The sequence below is a fragment of the Microcaecilia unicolor genome, chromosome 2 (assembly GCF_901765095.1).
Source record: "Microcaecilia unicolor chromosome 2, aMicUni1.1, whole genome shotgun sequence".
Lineage (NCBI taxonomy): Eukaryota > Metazoa > Chordata > Amphibia > Gymnophiona > Siphonopidae > Microcaecilia > Microcaecilia unicolor.
This window is the reverse complement of record NC_044032.1, coordinates 389,361,955-389,376,963: the sequence shown is the minus strand read 5'-3', so window position 1 is coordinate 389,376,963 and position 15,009 is coordinate 389,361,955. Positions and strand designations below refer to the sequence as shown.

Sequence of the window (15,009 nt, the reverse complement as noted above, 5' to 3'; positions counted from 1 at the left end):
CACAAACAGAAAGCAAGAAGCAGTATATATTTGAAATCTTGTTGACTGGGCTCTGATTGGCCCAGGAGCTCATCTCATTTGGACTTTACTAGTTTTAAGTTCAGTTTCAGCCCTGGAGAAGAGAGAGAAGAGAGACAGAGCTCTTTGCAGAAGCTCTATACAAAAAGTTATATTTGATAACTGGTGAACAGCTATATATGTCCTGATCTCCCCAGGTACTTTCTAGGAAGTATGCAAATGTTTAACTAGTTTTCTAATTGATCCAATTTTCAGTTACTTATTCCTGTTTTCTAACTGCACATTTTTTGTCCACTGTTCCACGTTCTGAGAATAAACACATTTTTTAATTTGTTCTGCCTGTCTGGAATCTTGGTGGTTTGCAGTGTTGCCAGGGCTGCGGGTTTCCCGCACAATTGAGCGGCTTCCTGTGACCGGTTGCGGGCAATTTTTGACAGCTGCGGGGTGCGGGAAATTGGGCGGCATTTTCGCAGCTGTTGGGAGGGTTTGGGCACTTTTCCCGGCCGCCGGGCAGCAGGGTTTTTTATTGGTCCAGAAGCCCAGCAATGCATTCCCTAATTTCCCTCCTCTCTTCAGCCTAAAGCCCACCTCCACGGGGCTTCTATTGGTCTAATTTGGACCAATAGAAGCCCCGCGGAGGCGGGCTGCAGGCTTCTCTTAAATGCCTGCAGCGACATCACGTCACTCTCCTCTCTCCTGCTCCTTCTTCCTTGGCGGTGCGCTGAGCAGCTAAGGCCTGGCCTGAGGCTGAGCCGAGAAAGGTGCGGGCCGCGGGGCATGGAGTGAATGGCTCCCCCAGTCTGGTCATAAGCCGAGAGCGCCATGGAGCTAAAGAAATCCCTCTCGGCCAGCATGGAGACGGAAAAAGCGGCCAAAAACTACGGGGCGGTGGAGAACATGGAGTGGAAGGCGGCAGGACTGGGCAGAAGTAAGTGCTGTGGATTGCACTGACGATACGTGGGGAGTGGGAGGCTGCGCGCGGGCAGCATTTGGACTGGCTCCTTTGCCCTCATCCCACCCTTCCCCTGCCACTGCTTTGTGTCCCAGCACCCGTGTTTCTGTTGTTCTCCACGCGATCTAGAATACCCACAGGTTTAAATCGATGCAGGTCCACCATGGTCGGAGTGGAGGCAACGTCGGGGGTTAATGATGTCGTCGGAGGTGATGTCGGGGGCGGGGTTAATGACGTGGGGGCAGGGTAAAGATGTTGGGGTGGGGTTAATGACGCCGGGGGCATGGTTTGATTTTGTGCACTTTGGGGATGGTTTTGGGCGGGGAAAGTTTTTTAAACCTGGCAACCCTAGACTGGTTTGTGGGTTGGGTCTGTGAGTGCTTTCTGTGAACTGTAGGACCACGGAGTGTGGCTCCAGTAACCTTGAAATCACTGGGGAGAATTTGAGAGCGGGAGACTTGCCCAGAGAGGGTTGTAACCCTGTAGCTGGGAGGACGGTGCTAGTGTAGTGCACAAGCGGCTGTTGCAGGCAGACCTGAACTGTGCTGGGGATAGACCCTCTAAGTGGCCGCAGGGTAACCACAGGTCGGTGCCTAGGCATTTCGTGACAACTGCTAATTCTAAAAACACAACAAAAAGCCCACTGTAACATTTCCACAATTATTTTCTTCGTCTGTTTTCCAGGGTATGTATTAAATCCACATGCATTCCCCATTAGATAAATGGCTGCTACCATAAAACAAGTCTTTTACCTGCAGATCTCACCTCAGAATCAAATTCTTGCCTGGTAGGAAAAACAGTTTATGACATGCCAACTCTGGGGCTGTTGGAGCACGCCTAACCTGACTACAAACCCTGCACAGTGTTCAAGGAAAGTAATACATGCTGAGCGACTTCCCCAGAAAAGTTGTCTCCTACATATTATGGGCAGTTGGGGGGAGGTGGGTAATCTGGATTTAGCTCACACCTTTTCCGTAGTAGCTCAAGGCGAGCTTCAGGTACAGTATTATTCCCCTATCCCTCGAGGGCTCATCAACCTAAACTTGTACATTAGTCAATGGAGGGTTAAGTGACAACCAAAATCACAAGGAGCAGGATTGGGGTTTGTTCCCTTGTTCTCAGCCTGTTGTTCCGCCTGGCAGTGAGCAATTCGGCCGCACACTTATCCCCCTCATGAGGAGGAAGAGGAGGGGGGGGGGGGGTTGTCCTGCACTCACTGCGATCTCCCTCTTCCCAGCCTGTCTCACCTGCTGGACTTTCCTCTCGACTGCGCTCTGGAAGACATTTGCCACCAACAGGATGATGCTGACTATGAGCAGGAGCACAGCCAGCGCCCCGGTGGTGTACACGCAACATTTCCCCTGCGCCATGGTGGGGATGGAGAGAGACAACAACGCGACCCGAGTGTAGCGTGACTCACTCAACGTGACGGGCAGCTCGCCTGCAGGAAGATAGAGCAGCAGCAGAGAGAAACCCGCGCCCGCCCCGCACTTCCGGCCCGAGAGCCGGCGCGCGCGCGTCTCTCCCCTCCCGTGTGTGTGAGCTTGCTGCTGTCACTAGTCTGGACTCTGGAGGAGTGGGGTGTGTAAACACAGCAAGTTGTGATTCGTGCGATCAGTGTGAAGCACAGAAACCTTTTACACTAACAGAAATGACTATAAATAATGGTATAATTAGCAAGAATTCACGAGTAGGCAAAGCCAGGAACGTTTATTTGAATGTGGGACGGTGTAAAAGCCAGATCTCTGATCGAATCCGGGAAGATCCCGAGGATCCCGCTTTATCCGTTTTTTACCCTTTGAATGTTTTTCCAGGTTATGTATTACTTTCCTTGAACACTGTGCAGGGTTTGTAGTCAGGTTAGGCGTGCTCCAACAGCCCCAGAGTTGGCATGTCATAAACTGTTTTTCCTACCAGGCAAGAATTTGATTCTGAGGTGAGATCTGCAGGTAAAAGACTTGTTTTATGGTAGCAGCCATTTATCTAATGGGGAATGCATGTGGATTTAATACATACCCTGGAAAACAGACGAAGAAAATAATGAGGCCTACTGTTGGCCTCAAGTCACGCAAACACTAAACAACAAAGGCAGGTGAGAACGTCTGGGTCTCTCTGGCTTCAGTCCAGCACTTGCCCCTCGGCTTCCCCCTTGTTTTTTGTCCCGAAGCTGCCCTGCCCCTCTCCCGTGCTGCTGCTTCTTCCCTCGGCTCTATTAACCTGCCGCCGAGCCCGGTTGTCATGAGCACAGTTTCCACAGTAACCAGCAGCCGGTGCCTCTGTATACAGGAGCAGCGACGGGTAGGACGCTCAGGAGGGTGAAGGGGAGCTCCATGGAGAGGTTCCCCCAGCTCTCAGATCCCGACAAGTCCCCACGTCCGCGCTTCCCCTGGTAAGTGGCACGGGCAATCGGACTGAAGCCAGAAAAAAATTGTAACAAAGATAGGAAGTAAGGAAAGATTGTTGCAGGGCGATTTTTAGGAACATGACTACTTGGTGTTAAAATTATCCCCAGTTCAGGGCCGGTCTGAGCAATTGCGGGACCCCCCGTGCAGACCAGTTCGGTGGGGGCTGCCGTTCCACCTAGCCCCGCCCCTAGTTGACGATGTGTTTTTAAAAATGTTTTATTTCAAACAAAGACAAATCAAGCAAAACTTGTACAGAAAAACTAATTCAAATATGTAAAATGCTATCATAGGAAAATTTTGGATTTAAAAAGCAAAACCATGTGCATGTAAGGACTGGATATAAATGAATTAAAAGTATCCCCTTAATATGTATATACTTGGTAGCAATAATGAAACAGTGATTGAATATTCACATAGCAGGCAACCTGAGCCAACAGATTTATTTTCCACTGAACATAATTAACTTTGTATGAACTTGGCTGCTAATAGTATGTTGAACTGGACAATGTTGGCACATTTAGCCACACCCCTTTTACCGCCATGGTGCATATAAACAGTAATCACTGAAAATACTACACCAGTACAGAAGAAAAATATATATTTTTTCATTATAAATAATATCTGTAAGCTGTTACATCTGCAGTACACCCAAAATGACACAAACCAAATTAGCATACAGACTCTGCAAGCAGCACAATATCAGAAAAACAGAAAAAAAAAACATATTGCTGTGCATTGCAAAATAAGACAGCAGATGTAAATTCTCAAATGGGGCATATTCCAAATACTAAAATGAAAATAAAATGATTCTTTCTACCTTTGTTGTCTGGTGACTTTGTTTTTCTGATCATGTTGGTCCCAGTCCCTGATTCTGCTTCTCTCTATCTGTTCCCTTAACTCCATTTCCAGGGCTTCCTTTCCATTTATTTCTTTACTTTCCTCCTTCATTTCTTGCCCCACATCTATAGGTAAAAGCTGGGTCCTCCACGGACTTGGCTGGAAGAGGTATAGAGTGGATCCAGCTTTTGCCTATTTTCTCCATCCATATGCAGTTTTTCTTTTCTTTTCCCTTTCCCTCATCTTCATCAGTATGCATCTCCTTCCTCTTTACTACTACTACTACTATTTAACATTTCTAAAGCGCTACCAGGGTTACGCAGTGCTGTACAATCTAACAAAGAAGGACAGTCCCTGCTCAAAGGAGCTTACAATCTCTTCCCTCTCCTCCATCCATACGCATGTCCTTCCTCTGTTTTCCCTCTCCTCCATCCATGTCCAGCATTTCTTCTCTCTCTCTCTCTCTCTCTCTCCTTCCCTCCATCCATGTTCATCTCACATCCTCTCTCTTCCCTCCCCTCCATCCATGTCCAGTGTTTCAACTCACTCCCCTCCCCTCCCCTCCATCCATGTGCAGCTCCTTCCTGTCTTCCCTCTCCTCCATCCATGTCCAGCATTTCTCCTGCCCTCCCCTCCACCCATCTATGTTCAGCAACTCTCCTCTCTCCCCTGCCCTCCCTCCCATCCATGTCCAGCGATTCTCCTGTGCCCTCCCATCCATGTTCAGTGACTTGCCCCAGCCCCCACCTGCCCCCTTTTCAGGCCCCAAGTTCCAGTTCCAACCCTAGCCCCACCTGCCCACCCTCCTCTCCCACATCTCCCTTTTCATTCCTGCCACCCTGTGTTTAAACCTTTTATTTTACCTCAAGTGGCAGTGGCGGTGAAACCAGCAAGCTCACCTCCTGCCTTCCCTTCCCTCAGTGTCTCGCCTTCCTCTGATGTAATTTCCTGTTTCCATGAGGGCAGGATACTGAGAGGGAAGGGAAGGCTGGAGGCGAGCCTGCTGCTTTCACTGCCACTGCCGTTTGTCTTGAGATAAAGTAAAAAAAAAAAGATTTAAACGCAGGGCAGCAGGAACGAAAGGAAGGCTGTCGAGAAGCTGAGGTCGGGCAGGTAAGGACTGGGTTGCGCTGGCCCTACAATGGCGGGGAGCATGAGGGAGCACAGCGGGGCCCCTGGAGGCATGGGGCCATGTGCCACCGCTCCTGTTGCCCCTGCCTAAGACCGGCCTTGCCCCAGTTCAATGGGAAAAGATCATTTATTTATTACATTTTGAAGTAGATCCATAAAGTTTCTAGGGACATATTATTTCAGGTTCTAGCTTTTCTATAGATGTGCACCTGTCCTGAAAATGTGATTTTTGTAGGTTAAACGGTTCGGTCGATAATCACGAACAAAGACAAAGCAGATACCTAAGATATGTTTTAAGTGCTATAAAAAAGTGTATTCTCAACTTACAACCATTTTTCAACTATTTAAATAGGAACTAACACATATCCAATCTGAATATATAGCATGGACACAGATACATGTTACATGCATGGGGGGAGGAATTTAGCTCATACCTTTTTCAATAGTGATTCAAAACCAGCTGCAGTTAGGTACAGTAGGCATTTTCTTTCCCCAGTAATTACAATCTAAATTTGTACCTGAGGCAGTGGAGCATTAAGCGACTTGTTCAAGGTCATAGGGAGTGTCAGTGGGATTTAAATCTGGGTTCCCTGGTTCTTAGCCCACTGCTGTAACCATTAGGCTACTCCTCCAGACCAGTGCTTCTCAACCCAGTCCTCGGGATACATACAACCAGTCAGGTTTTTGGGATACCTGCAAAGAGTATGCATGAGACAGATTTGCATGCACTGCCTCCTTGGTGTGCAAATCTATCTCATGCATACTCTTTGTAGGTATCCCAAAATCCTGACTAGCTGGGTGTACCCCAAGGACTGGGTTGAGAAGGCCTAAGAACATAACAAGGAGGTTTAATTGACAGGCGACAGCATCATGTGACAAGGCTAAAGCCATAGCTGCCATCTTGATACACTCAAACTATAGCAAACTATTGGTCCATGCCAAGCCACACGAAGGCAGTCCTTATTTCTAATAAGCCTACTGGCTTCAGGCCAGATAATGGGCCAGGCACGGTCCAGCCGTCTCTTGTCAATTAAACCTCCTTGGAACATAAGAACATAAGTGTTGCCATACTGGGACAGACCAAAGGTCCATCAAACCCAGTATCCTGTTTCCAGCAGTGGCCAATCCAGGTCATAAGTACCTGGCAAGATCCCAGAACAGTAAAACAGATTTTTTATTAAATTTGTACCCCATGCTTTCCCACTCATGACAGGCTCAATGCGGCTTACATATTGTATACAGGTACTTATTTGTACCTGGGGCAATGGAGGGTTAAGTGACTTGCCCAGAATCACAAGGAGCTGCCTGTGCCTGAAGTGGGAATCGAACTCAGTTCCTCAGGACCAAAGTCCACCACCCTAGCCACTCCTCCATTCAGATTTTATGCTGCTTATCATAGAAATAAGCAGTGGATTTTCCCAAGTCCATCTTAATAATGGCTTATGAAGTTTTAGGAAAATAGCCAAACCTTTTTTAAACCCTGCTAAGCTAAGTGCTTTTACATAGTAACATAGTAGATGACGGCAGAAAAAGACCTGCACGGTCCATCTAGTCTGCCCAACAAGACAAACTCATATGTGCTACTTTTTGTGTATATCTTACCTTGATTTGTAACTGTCATTTTCAGGGCACAGACCGTACAAGTCTGCCCAGCACTATCCCCGCCTCCCAACCACCAGCCCCGCCTCCCACCACCGGCTCTGCCACCCAATCTTGCCTAAGCTCCTGAGGATCCATTTCTTCTGAACAGGATTCCTTTATGTTTATCCCACTCATGTTTGAATTCCGTTACCGTTTTCATCTCCCACCACCTCCCGCGGGAGGGCATTCCAAGCATCCACCACTCTCTCCATGAAAAAATACTTCCTGACATTTTTTTTTAGTCTGCCCCCCCTTCAATCTCACTTCATGCCCTCTAGTTCTGCCGCCTTCCCATCTCCGGAAAAGGTTCGTTTGTGGATTAATACCTTTCAAATATTTGAATGTCTGTATCATATCACCCCTGTTTCTCCTTTCCTCCAGGGTATACATGTTCAGGTCAGCAAGTCTCTTCTCATACGTCTTGTAACGCAAATCCCATACCATCCTTGTAGCTTTTCTTTGCACCGCTTCAATTCTTTTTACATCCTTAGCAAGATATGGCCTCCAAAACTGAACACAATACTCCAGGTGGGGCCTCACCAATGATTTGTACAGGGGCATTAACACCTCTTTTCTTCTGCTGGTCACTCCCCTCTCTATACAGCCTGGCAAACTTCTACTTACGGCCACCACCTTGTCACGCTGTTTCGTCGCCTTCAGATCCTCAGATACTATCACCCCAAGATCCCTCTCCCCGTCGGTACCTATCAGACTCTCACCACCTAACACATACGTCTCCCGTGGATTTCTACTCCCTAAGTGCATCACTTTGCATTTCTTCGCATTGAATTTTAATTGCCAAGCCTTAGACCAATCTTCTAGCTTTCACAGATCCTTTTTCATGTTTTCTACTCCCTCCTGGGTGTCCACTCTGTTACAAATCTTAGTATCATCTGCAAAAAGGCAAACTTTACCTTCTAGCCCTTTGGCATTGTCACTCACAAATATATTGAACAGAATCGGCCCCAGCACCAATCCCTGAGGCACCTTTCCCTCCTCTGAGCGAATTCCATTCACCACCACCCTCTGGCATCTGTCCGTCAACCAGTTCCTTATCCAGTTCACCACTTCGGGTCCTATCTTCAGCCCGTCAAGTTTATTTAAGAGCCTCCTGTGGGAGACCATGTCAAAAGCTTTGCTGAAATCTAGGTAGATTACGTCTATAGCACATCCCTGATTTAATTCTCCAGTCACCCAGTCAAAGAATTCAATGAGATTCGTTTGGCACGATTTCCATTTGGTAAAACCATGTTGTCTCGGATCTTGCAACTTATTGGCTTCCAGGAAATTCACTATCCTTTCCTTCAGCATTGCTTCCATTACTTTTCCAATAATCGAAATGAGGCTTACCGGCCTGTAGTTTCCAGCTTCTTCCCTATCACCACTTTTGTGAAGAGGGACCACATCCGCCGTTCTCCAATCCCACGGAACCTCTCCCGTTTCCAATGATTTATTAAACAAATCTTTAAGAGGACCCGCCAGAACCTCTCTGAGCTCTTTTAATATCCTGGGGTGGATCCCGTCCAGTCCCACGGCTTTGTCCACCTTTAGTTTTTCAAGTTGTTTATACACACACTCTTCAGTGAACGGTGCTATATCTACTCCATTTTCATTTGCACTTTTGCCAGTCCATCGTGGTCCTTCTCCAGGATTTTCTTGTGAAAACAGAACAAAAGTATCTATTTAGCAAATTTGCTTTTTCTTCATCGCTATCTACATGGCGGTTTGCAGCATCTTTCAGTCTCACAATTCCCTTTTTAGTCATTCTCCTTTTACTAATATACCTGAAGAAATTTTTGTCACCCCTTCTTACATTTCTAGCCATTTGTTCTTCCGCTTGCGCTTTCGCCAGACGTATCTCTCTCTTGGCTTCTTTAAGTTTCCTCCTGTATTCCTCTCTGTGTTCGGCTTCTTGAATTTTTCTGTATTTCTGGAACACCAACTCTTTAGCCTTTATTGTTTCAGCCACTTTCTTGGAGAACCATATCAGTTTCCTTTTTCTCTTGCTTTTATTTACTCTCCTTACATAAAGGTTTGTGGCCCTATTTATAGCTTCTTTCAGCCTGGATCATTCTCCTTCCACTTCTCGTTCACCCTCCCAGCTCATCAGCTCCTTCCTCAGGTATTCCCCCATTTGACTAAAGTCAGCATGCTTGAAATCCAGGGCTTTGAGTTTTGAGTGGCCGCCCTCCACTACAGCTGTTATATCAAACCAAATCGTTTGATGGTCACTGCCAACCAGGTGGGCACCCACTCGGACATTTGACACACTATCCCCATTTGTGAGCACCAGATCCAGCGTCGCTCCCTCCCTCGTGGGTTCCGTCACCATTTGTCTGAGCAGAGCACTTTGAAAAGCATCCACAATCTCTCTACTTCTCTCCGATTCTGCAGTTGGAATCATCCAATCTACATCTGGCAGGTTGAAATCTCCCAGCAACAGCACCTCTCTCTTTTTTCCCAACTTTTGAATATCTGCGATCAGATCTTTATCTAATTCCTCCAATTGTGTCAGGGGTCTGTAGACAACACCCACGTGGACAGAGGTTCTATCCTCTCTTTTTAAGGTGATCCATATCGCTTCTTCCTTTCCCCAGGTCCCTGTCATTTCAGTTGCTGCGATATCATTTCTCACATATAGAGCTACTCCACCACCTTTATGACCCTCTCTGTCCTTCTTAAATTGATTATAGCCTGGTATGTTTGCATCCCATTCATGGGAACCATTGAGCCACATCTCCGTGATTGCAACAACGTCTAAGTCTGCCTCCAACTTCAGGGCTTGAAGGTCATGAACTTTATTGCTTAGACTGCGAGCATTTGTGGTTATCGCTTTCCATCTACATTTCCTAGTATGTGTTTGAACTTTAGTGATTTGGGGGTGTCTTTTCTCTTTGGGTACCTTCATATCTTTTTGTACCACCTTCATTGCTTTTTCTTTATCTTCTTAAGCTTAAAACCTGTACAATGTGTTTGCTGTGTAACCTATCTCTAGAACTGTATTGAAATGCCCAGAAACACAGCTTTAAGGTAGGGGTAATCAGAAAATAGTCTTATCTGTGAGCTCCAAATTCCTTCCAGCTCCTCTGCAGAGACTAAACCTCCTGGAGAGAAGCCACACCTCTGCTTTACAAATGCCTTACAACCAAAAGCAAGTGGGGGAGGGGCTCCACACACTACGTAAGCAGAAAAAAAGAACTGATACCTATTTTAAAGCACTTGTTAAATCCACCTTCTGTGGCAACAAATTCCACAGTTTAATTACACAAGTGAAGAAATATTTTTTTTCCTGTTTGTTTAAAATTTACTACTTAGTAGCTTCATTGCATGACCCCTAGTCCTAGTATTTTTGGAAAGCATGAACAAGGAATTCATGCCTACCTGTTCCACTCCACTCAGTATTTTATAGGCAAGTTTCAAGTTTATTAAAATTTACTATCCTGCCCATATCCATCTAGGTGGTGGTAAATCTAAGATTTAAAGAAAAGGGTCTAAAATTAAAGGGATAGAGAGTTCTGGACAAAACACGTACACATTAGGGAAGAGGGGAGAGCGCCATTTATGATAGTAAAGTAAAGGATAAGGTAAAAAGAAAAGGTATCCTAACCTGCCTTCCAGTCCTACAGCAGTCTTACTGAACTTCAAGATTATGGGTTTATGGATTAGCTGGACAGGCATCTTGGAAAAAGAATGTTGATCAAGAGATTGGGAATGTCTCAAATAATTTTGCAGAGAGTTCCAGAGTTTCAGGGCCTATACTGAAAAAATCCCTTGCCTATTGTGTTCATGGGGAACTCTCTGTAAGATGGTACATTAAGTTGAAGAAGTTGTGCGGATCTAAGAGCTCTAGGTGGAGTATATGGAACTAAATATCGTGCGAGATAGAAGAGTTCATCAGAAATGCAAATTTTAAATACTAACAGCAATTTATATGTAACCCGATGAGTAATGGGCAGCCAATGGGCTTTTTTTTAAGATGAGTTGTAACATGGTCAAACACTGAGTCCATTAGTAAGTTTTATAGCTGTATTTTGAATAAGTTGTAATCTTTGGCAATCTTTTACCCTTTGCCCATGTACAAAGAATTGCAATAATCCAACTGACTAATAATCAAAGAGTGTATTAACATAGGGACCTCTTTACAAAAGCGCATTAAGCGCTATGTGCATGCAGCGCGTGGCAGTAATTTTAGATTTGGCATGCACCCATAACACCTGGGTGCTTTATTTCCTCCCACACTCATGTAGCGTGTGAGCCCTTACCGCTAGATCAATGGGTGGCATTAAGGGCTCAGACCGGTTTTGGACACATGCCGGTTTCAGTTTTACCGCATGCCCTTTTCCTGTCCCATTAAAAAAAAAAAACCTTTTTGCAGACGCGATAAAAACTGGCCCGGCGTGCACCCAATACATGAACCTACACTACCGCAGGTCACTTTTTACCACAGCTTAGTAAAAAGAACTTTTAGTAAACCTGGAAGATAAATTAATGAGCGAATGAATCCTATCAAATGAAGTTTGTAGAAACAGTGCTGTGTTACTTAGGATATCTGGGATTGGAAGGTAAATTGTGAGTCCAGTGTAACACCTAGCATACAGGTGGTCTGTACCTGTGGGATCGGAGTGTCAGCTAGAAATATAGGAGAGGAAAGGGATATATTTATCTGATTGGGGAAAAGGAGTAGCTTAGATTTATGTGGATTTAGAATGAGCTTATGTGATTGTAGCCAAGAAGTAATAAGCTTGAGTTTCTTATTATCATCAATCATTTCTTGTTGTTCCATGGTAGAGAAAGGGTATAGGATTTGGATATCATCTGCATATACAAACATATGCAGACCCAGACTCTGAGTCATTGTTAGAAGAGGTGAGAGAAAAATATTAAAAAGTATTGGAGAAAGTATTGATCCTTGGGGAACACTGGAACAAACTGTAAATAGTTCAGAGATATTTTGCATAAATTGCATAGTGTCTATTTTCCAGGTATGAAGTGAACCAGTCAAGTGTCAGATCTGTTATTCCTATATCATATAATCTTTTGAGAAGAAGGGAATAACATAGTAACATAGTAAATGACGGCAGAAAAAGACCTGCATGGTCCATCCAGTCTGCCCAACAAGATAAACTCATATGTGCTACTTTTTGTGTATACCTTACCTTGATTTGTACCTGTCCTTTTCAGGGCACAGACCGTGTAAGTCTGCCCAGCACTATCCCCGCCTCACAACCACCAGCCCCGCCTCCCACCACTGGCTCTGCCACAGACCGTATAAGTCTGCCCAGCACTATCCCGCCTCCCGCCACCGGCTCTGCCACCCAATCTCGGCTAAGCTCCTTAGGATCCATTCCTTCTGAACAGGATTCCTTTATGTTTATCCCACGCATGTTTGAATTCTGTTACCGTTTTCATTTCCACCACCTCCCGCGGGAGGGCATTCCAAGCATCCACTACTCTCTCCGTGAAAAAAATACTTCCTGACATTTTTCTTGAGTCTGCCCCCTTTCAATCTCATTTCATGTCCTCTCGTTCTACCGCCTTCGCACCTCCGGAAAAGGTTCGTTTGCGGATTAATACTTTTCAAATATTTGAATGTCTGTATCATATCACCCCTGTTTCTCCTTTCTTCCAGAGTATACATGTTCAGATCATCAAGTCTCTCCTCATACGACTTGTAACGCAAATCCTAGGTCAAAGGCTGCAGAGAGCTCTAGCGAAATTAGAACCGATTTAAATTTGTCTAAATGGGTGCGAATAAGAGTGGTGATATCTAGCAATGCTGTTTCTGTACTATGATGGTGTCAGAAACTAGTCTGATTTGGGTGCAAAACATTAGTATTGATGCAGTATTAGCTATAAATTCAGAAAGTTGAGCAAAAGCAGTATTTTCAATAATTTTTTAAAGAAAAGGTAAGTTTGCAGTTGGGCAATAATTGGTGGGGTCTAAAGATGATCCTTGTTGATCTTTCATTTTTGGGCATATTATTGCTAATTTCAGATCCTTTGGCATTTGACCTGATGTAAGAGAATCACTTACAACAGAATAGATAAATGGAATGAATGTGGACAGAAATTTCTTAAGCAAAATTGAACGTACGGGATCTGTTGGGTCTGTAGTAATATGTATAGTAGTAAAATACTTTTTAAGGTCAGATATTGTACGGATATGAAATTTTGATAGTGTACTGCAAAGAACTGAAGTGGTTGTAGAACTAGAAGTAGTAATGGGTGTATGAGTAGAAACCATGGTAAGCTGTGTGAAATTAGAATTGAGATGATTTCCAGGGTGGATGGATTGTAATGATTGAATAGACTGGTGAAGAACCATCATTTTATTTTTGAAATGGGTTGCCAATGATTCAGTTGTAGGTAACGGCAATGTGGAGCATTGTGAAGGAGTGTGATACTTAGTGAGCGTTTTGAGGTTCTTATAGATAATCGCTGTATTAGAAGCCTTCATACATTTTTCCATGTCTCTTCTCCAAGCTTTAGCCTTTCCTAATAGGAAAGTCATCTCATCCCCTTTATCATTTTCATCACCCTTGTTATGATTGGGGTCAGAACCCCTCTCAAACTTACCTCTTTCCTGGGGGTCAGCTTCTTAGCTGGCTTCTGTTTCTTTTGTCTGTCCTTTCTGAGCTGGCTCTGTCTCTCTGTGCTGGCAGCTTCCAGCAGCGTGGGGTTAATTGTTTCACTTTACTACAGCTGTGTGGGTGGACTGAGTTAGCTCTACCTCTCTTTGGGTGTACTGGCTTCAAGTGCTTCACGGTGTTGCATTGGTGTGGGTTGGGCCTCTCTGGGTCAGTGTGCTTTTGCCTAGGTCTAGGGAGTGTGACATCATCAGGGAGGGCCTTGATAAGGAAGTGGTGTTGTTTCCTTCAGAGCCTTTGCAACGGTGGTGTTTGCTTTAGGTAGGGTGGTGCAGTGTGCACTGTTGACTTTGTGTCTAGTTTCCCTGCTTGCTTTTGCTAAGGTCCAGGTTAGTGTTAGTGCAGTGTGCACTGGTGTCTGTGTGTTTAGCTTTCCTGCTTTTCCCTTGTGGTTCCCCTGCTTTTGCCTCTTGGTTTTGGAAGCATTGCTGTGTGTAGGGCTTTAGAAGCTCTGTTACTGTTAGAAGTACTTCAGGATTTGGTGTTGTTAGGAACACTACAGATTTTGCTGTTAGAAGTACTTCTGGTGTTTGTGCTTTTGGGAGCATTGCAGGCTTTGCTGTTTGGGTTTTGGTGCTGTAGGAAGCACCTTGTTAGTTTTGTGTCTAGCTTGCTAGGGTAGTGCTTGGGAAGCACCTTGTTAGTTTTGTAGCTAGCTTGCTAGAGTAGTGCTTAGGAAGCGTGTTGGTTTTGTGTTTAGCTTGTTAGTGTAGTGCTTAGGAAGCACCTGTTCTGCGTAGGTGTGTAGCTTCCCTGCTTTCCTTTGTAGTGTGTGGTAGCACTTCTGCTGTGTGTTTAGTGTTTAGTAGCACCTGTGTTAGCTTTGTGTTTAGTTCCCTGCTCTGTTAGTTTAGGGCTTAGGAAGTTCCTTTGTTGAGCAGGGCTTAGGAGCTCCTGTTTAGTATAGGGCTTAGGAAGTCCTTTTGTTAGTGTAGGCCTAGGAGTGCCCTGGTTAGTCCAGTTCCTTGGAGCACTGCTGTCTCTTCTGTTTCCTGTCCTGGTCCCTGTGTCATCCGGTATCCGGTAAGTCCTGCCGGCTACTTGAACCCAGGAGCTCAACTCCTGGGGGGCTTAGTAGCTAAGTGCAGGTGAAGCTGTTCGGACCAGTCCAGTGTTCCAGTCCGGGGAATTCCAGTCCAGTGTTCCAATCCGGTGTCCTCCAGTCTGGGGGATTCCAGTCCGTGTGTTCCGGTTGCTAGGCGGTGCCTGCAGTCCCTGCCGGTGCCGGTGTGCTTGCCCAGCATTGGTTGGTGGCTTTTGCCTGCTGCTGTCACTCCTCGTCAGCAGCCCAAGGGTTCACGTTTGCTCCAGAGCCCGGCCCCACGGGCTCTGAACCTGAGAACCTGACAACCCTTCTCTGTACCTTTTCTAATTCCAT

At 45.5% G+C, this 15,009-nt stretch overlaps 2 protein-coding genes across 2 annotated transcripts in view; one reads left to right on the top strand and one right to left on the bottom strand.

The window, feature by feature from the left end:
* SCARB2 (scavenger receptor class B member 2) overlaps positions 1-2,458 on the bottom strand; it is a 187,580-nt gene extending 185,122 nt beyond the window's left edge. Inside the window, exon 1 of the mRNA XM_030190578.1 lies at positions 2,218-2,458. Coding sequence (XP_030046438.1) covers positions 2,218-2,340 — 123 coding nt within the window. The 5' untranslated portion in view covers positions 2,341-2,458. The remainder of the gene's footprint in view (positions 1-2,217) is intronic.
* Positions 2,459-3,174: 716 nt separating this feature from the next.
* The window catches only part of FAM47E (family with sequence similarity 47 member E), a 104,463-nt gene continuing 92,628 nt past the window's right edge, over positions 3,175-15,009 (top strand). The window contains 1 exon segment of the mRNA XM_030192485.1: positions 3,175-3,359. Coding sequence (XP_030048345.1) covers positions 3,301-3,359 — 59 coding nt within the window. The 5' untranslated portion in view covers positions 3,175-3,300.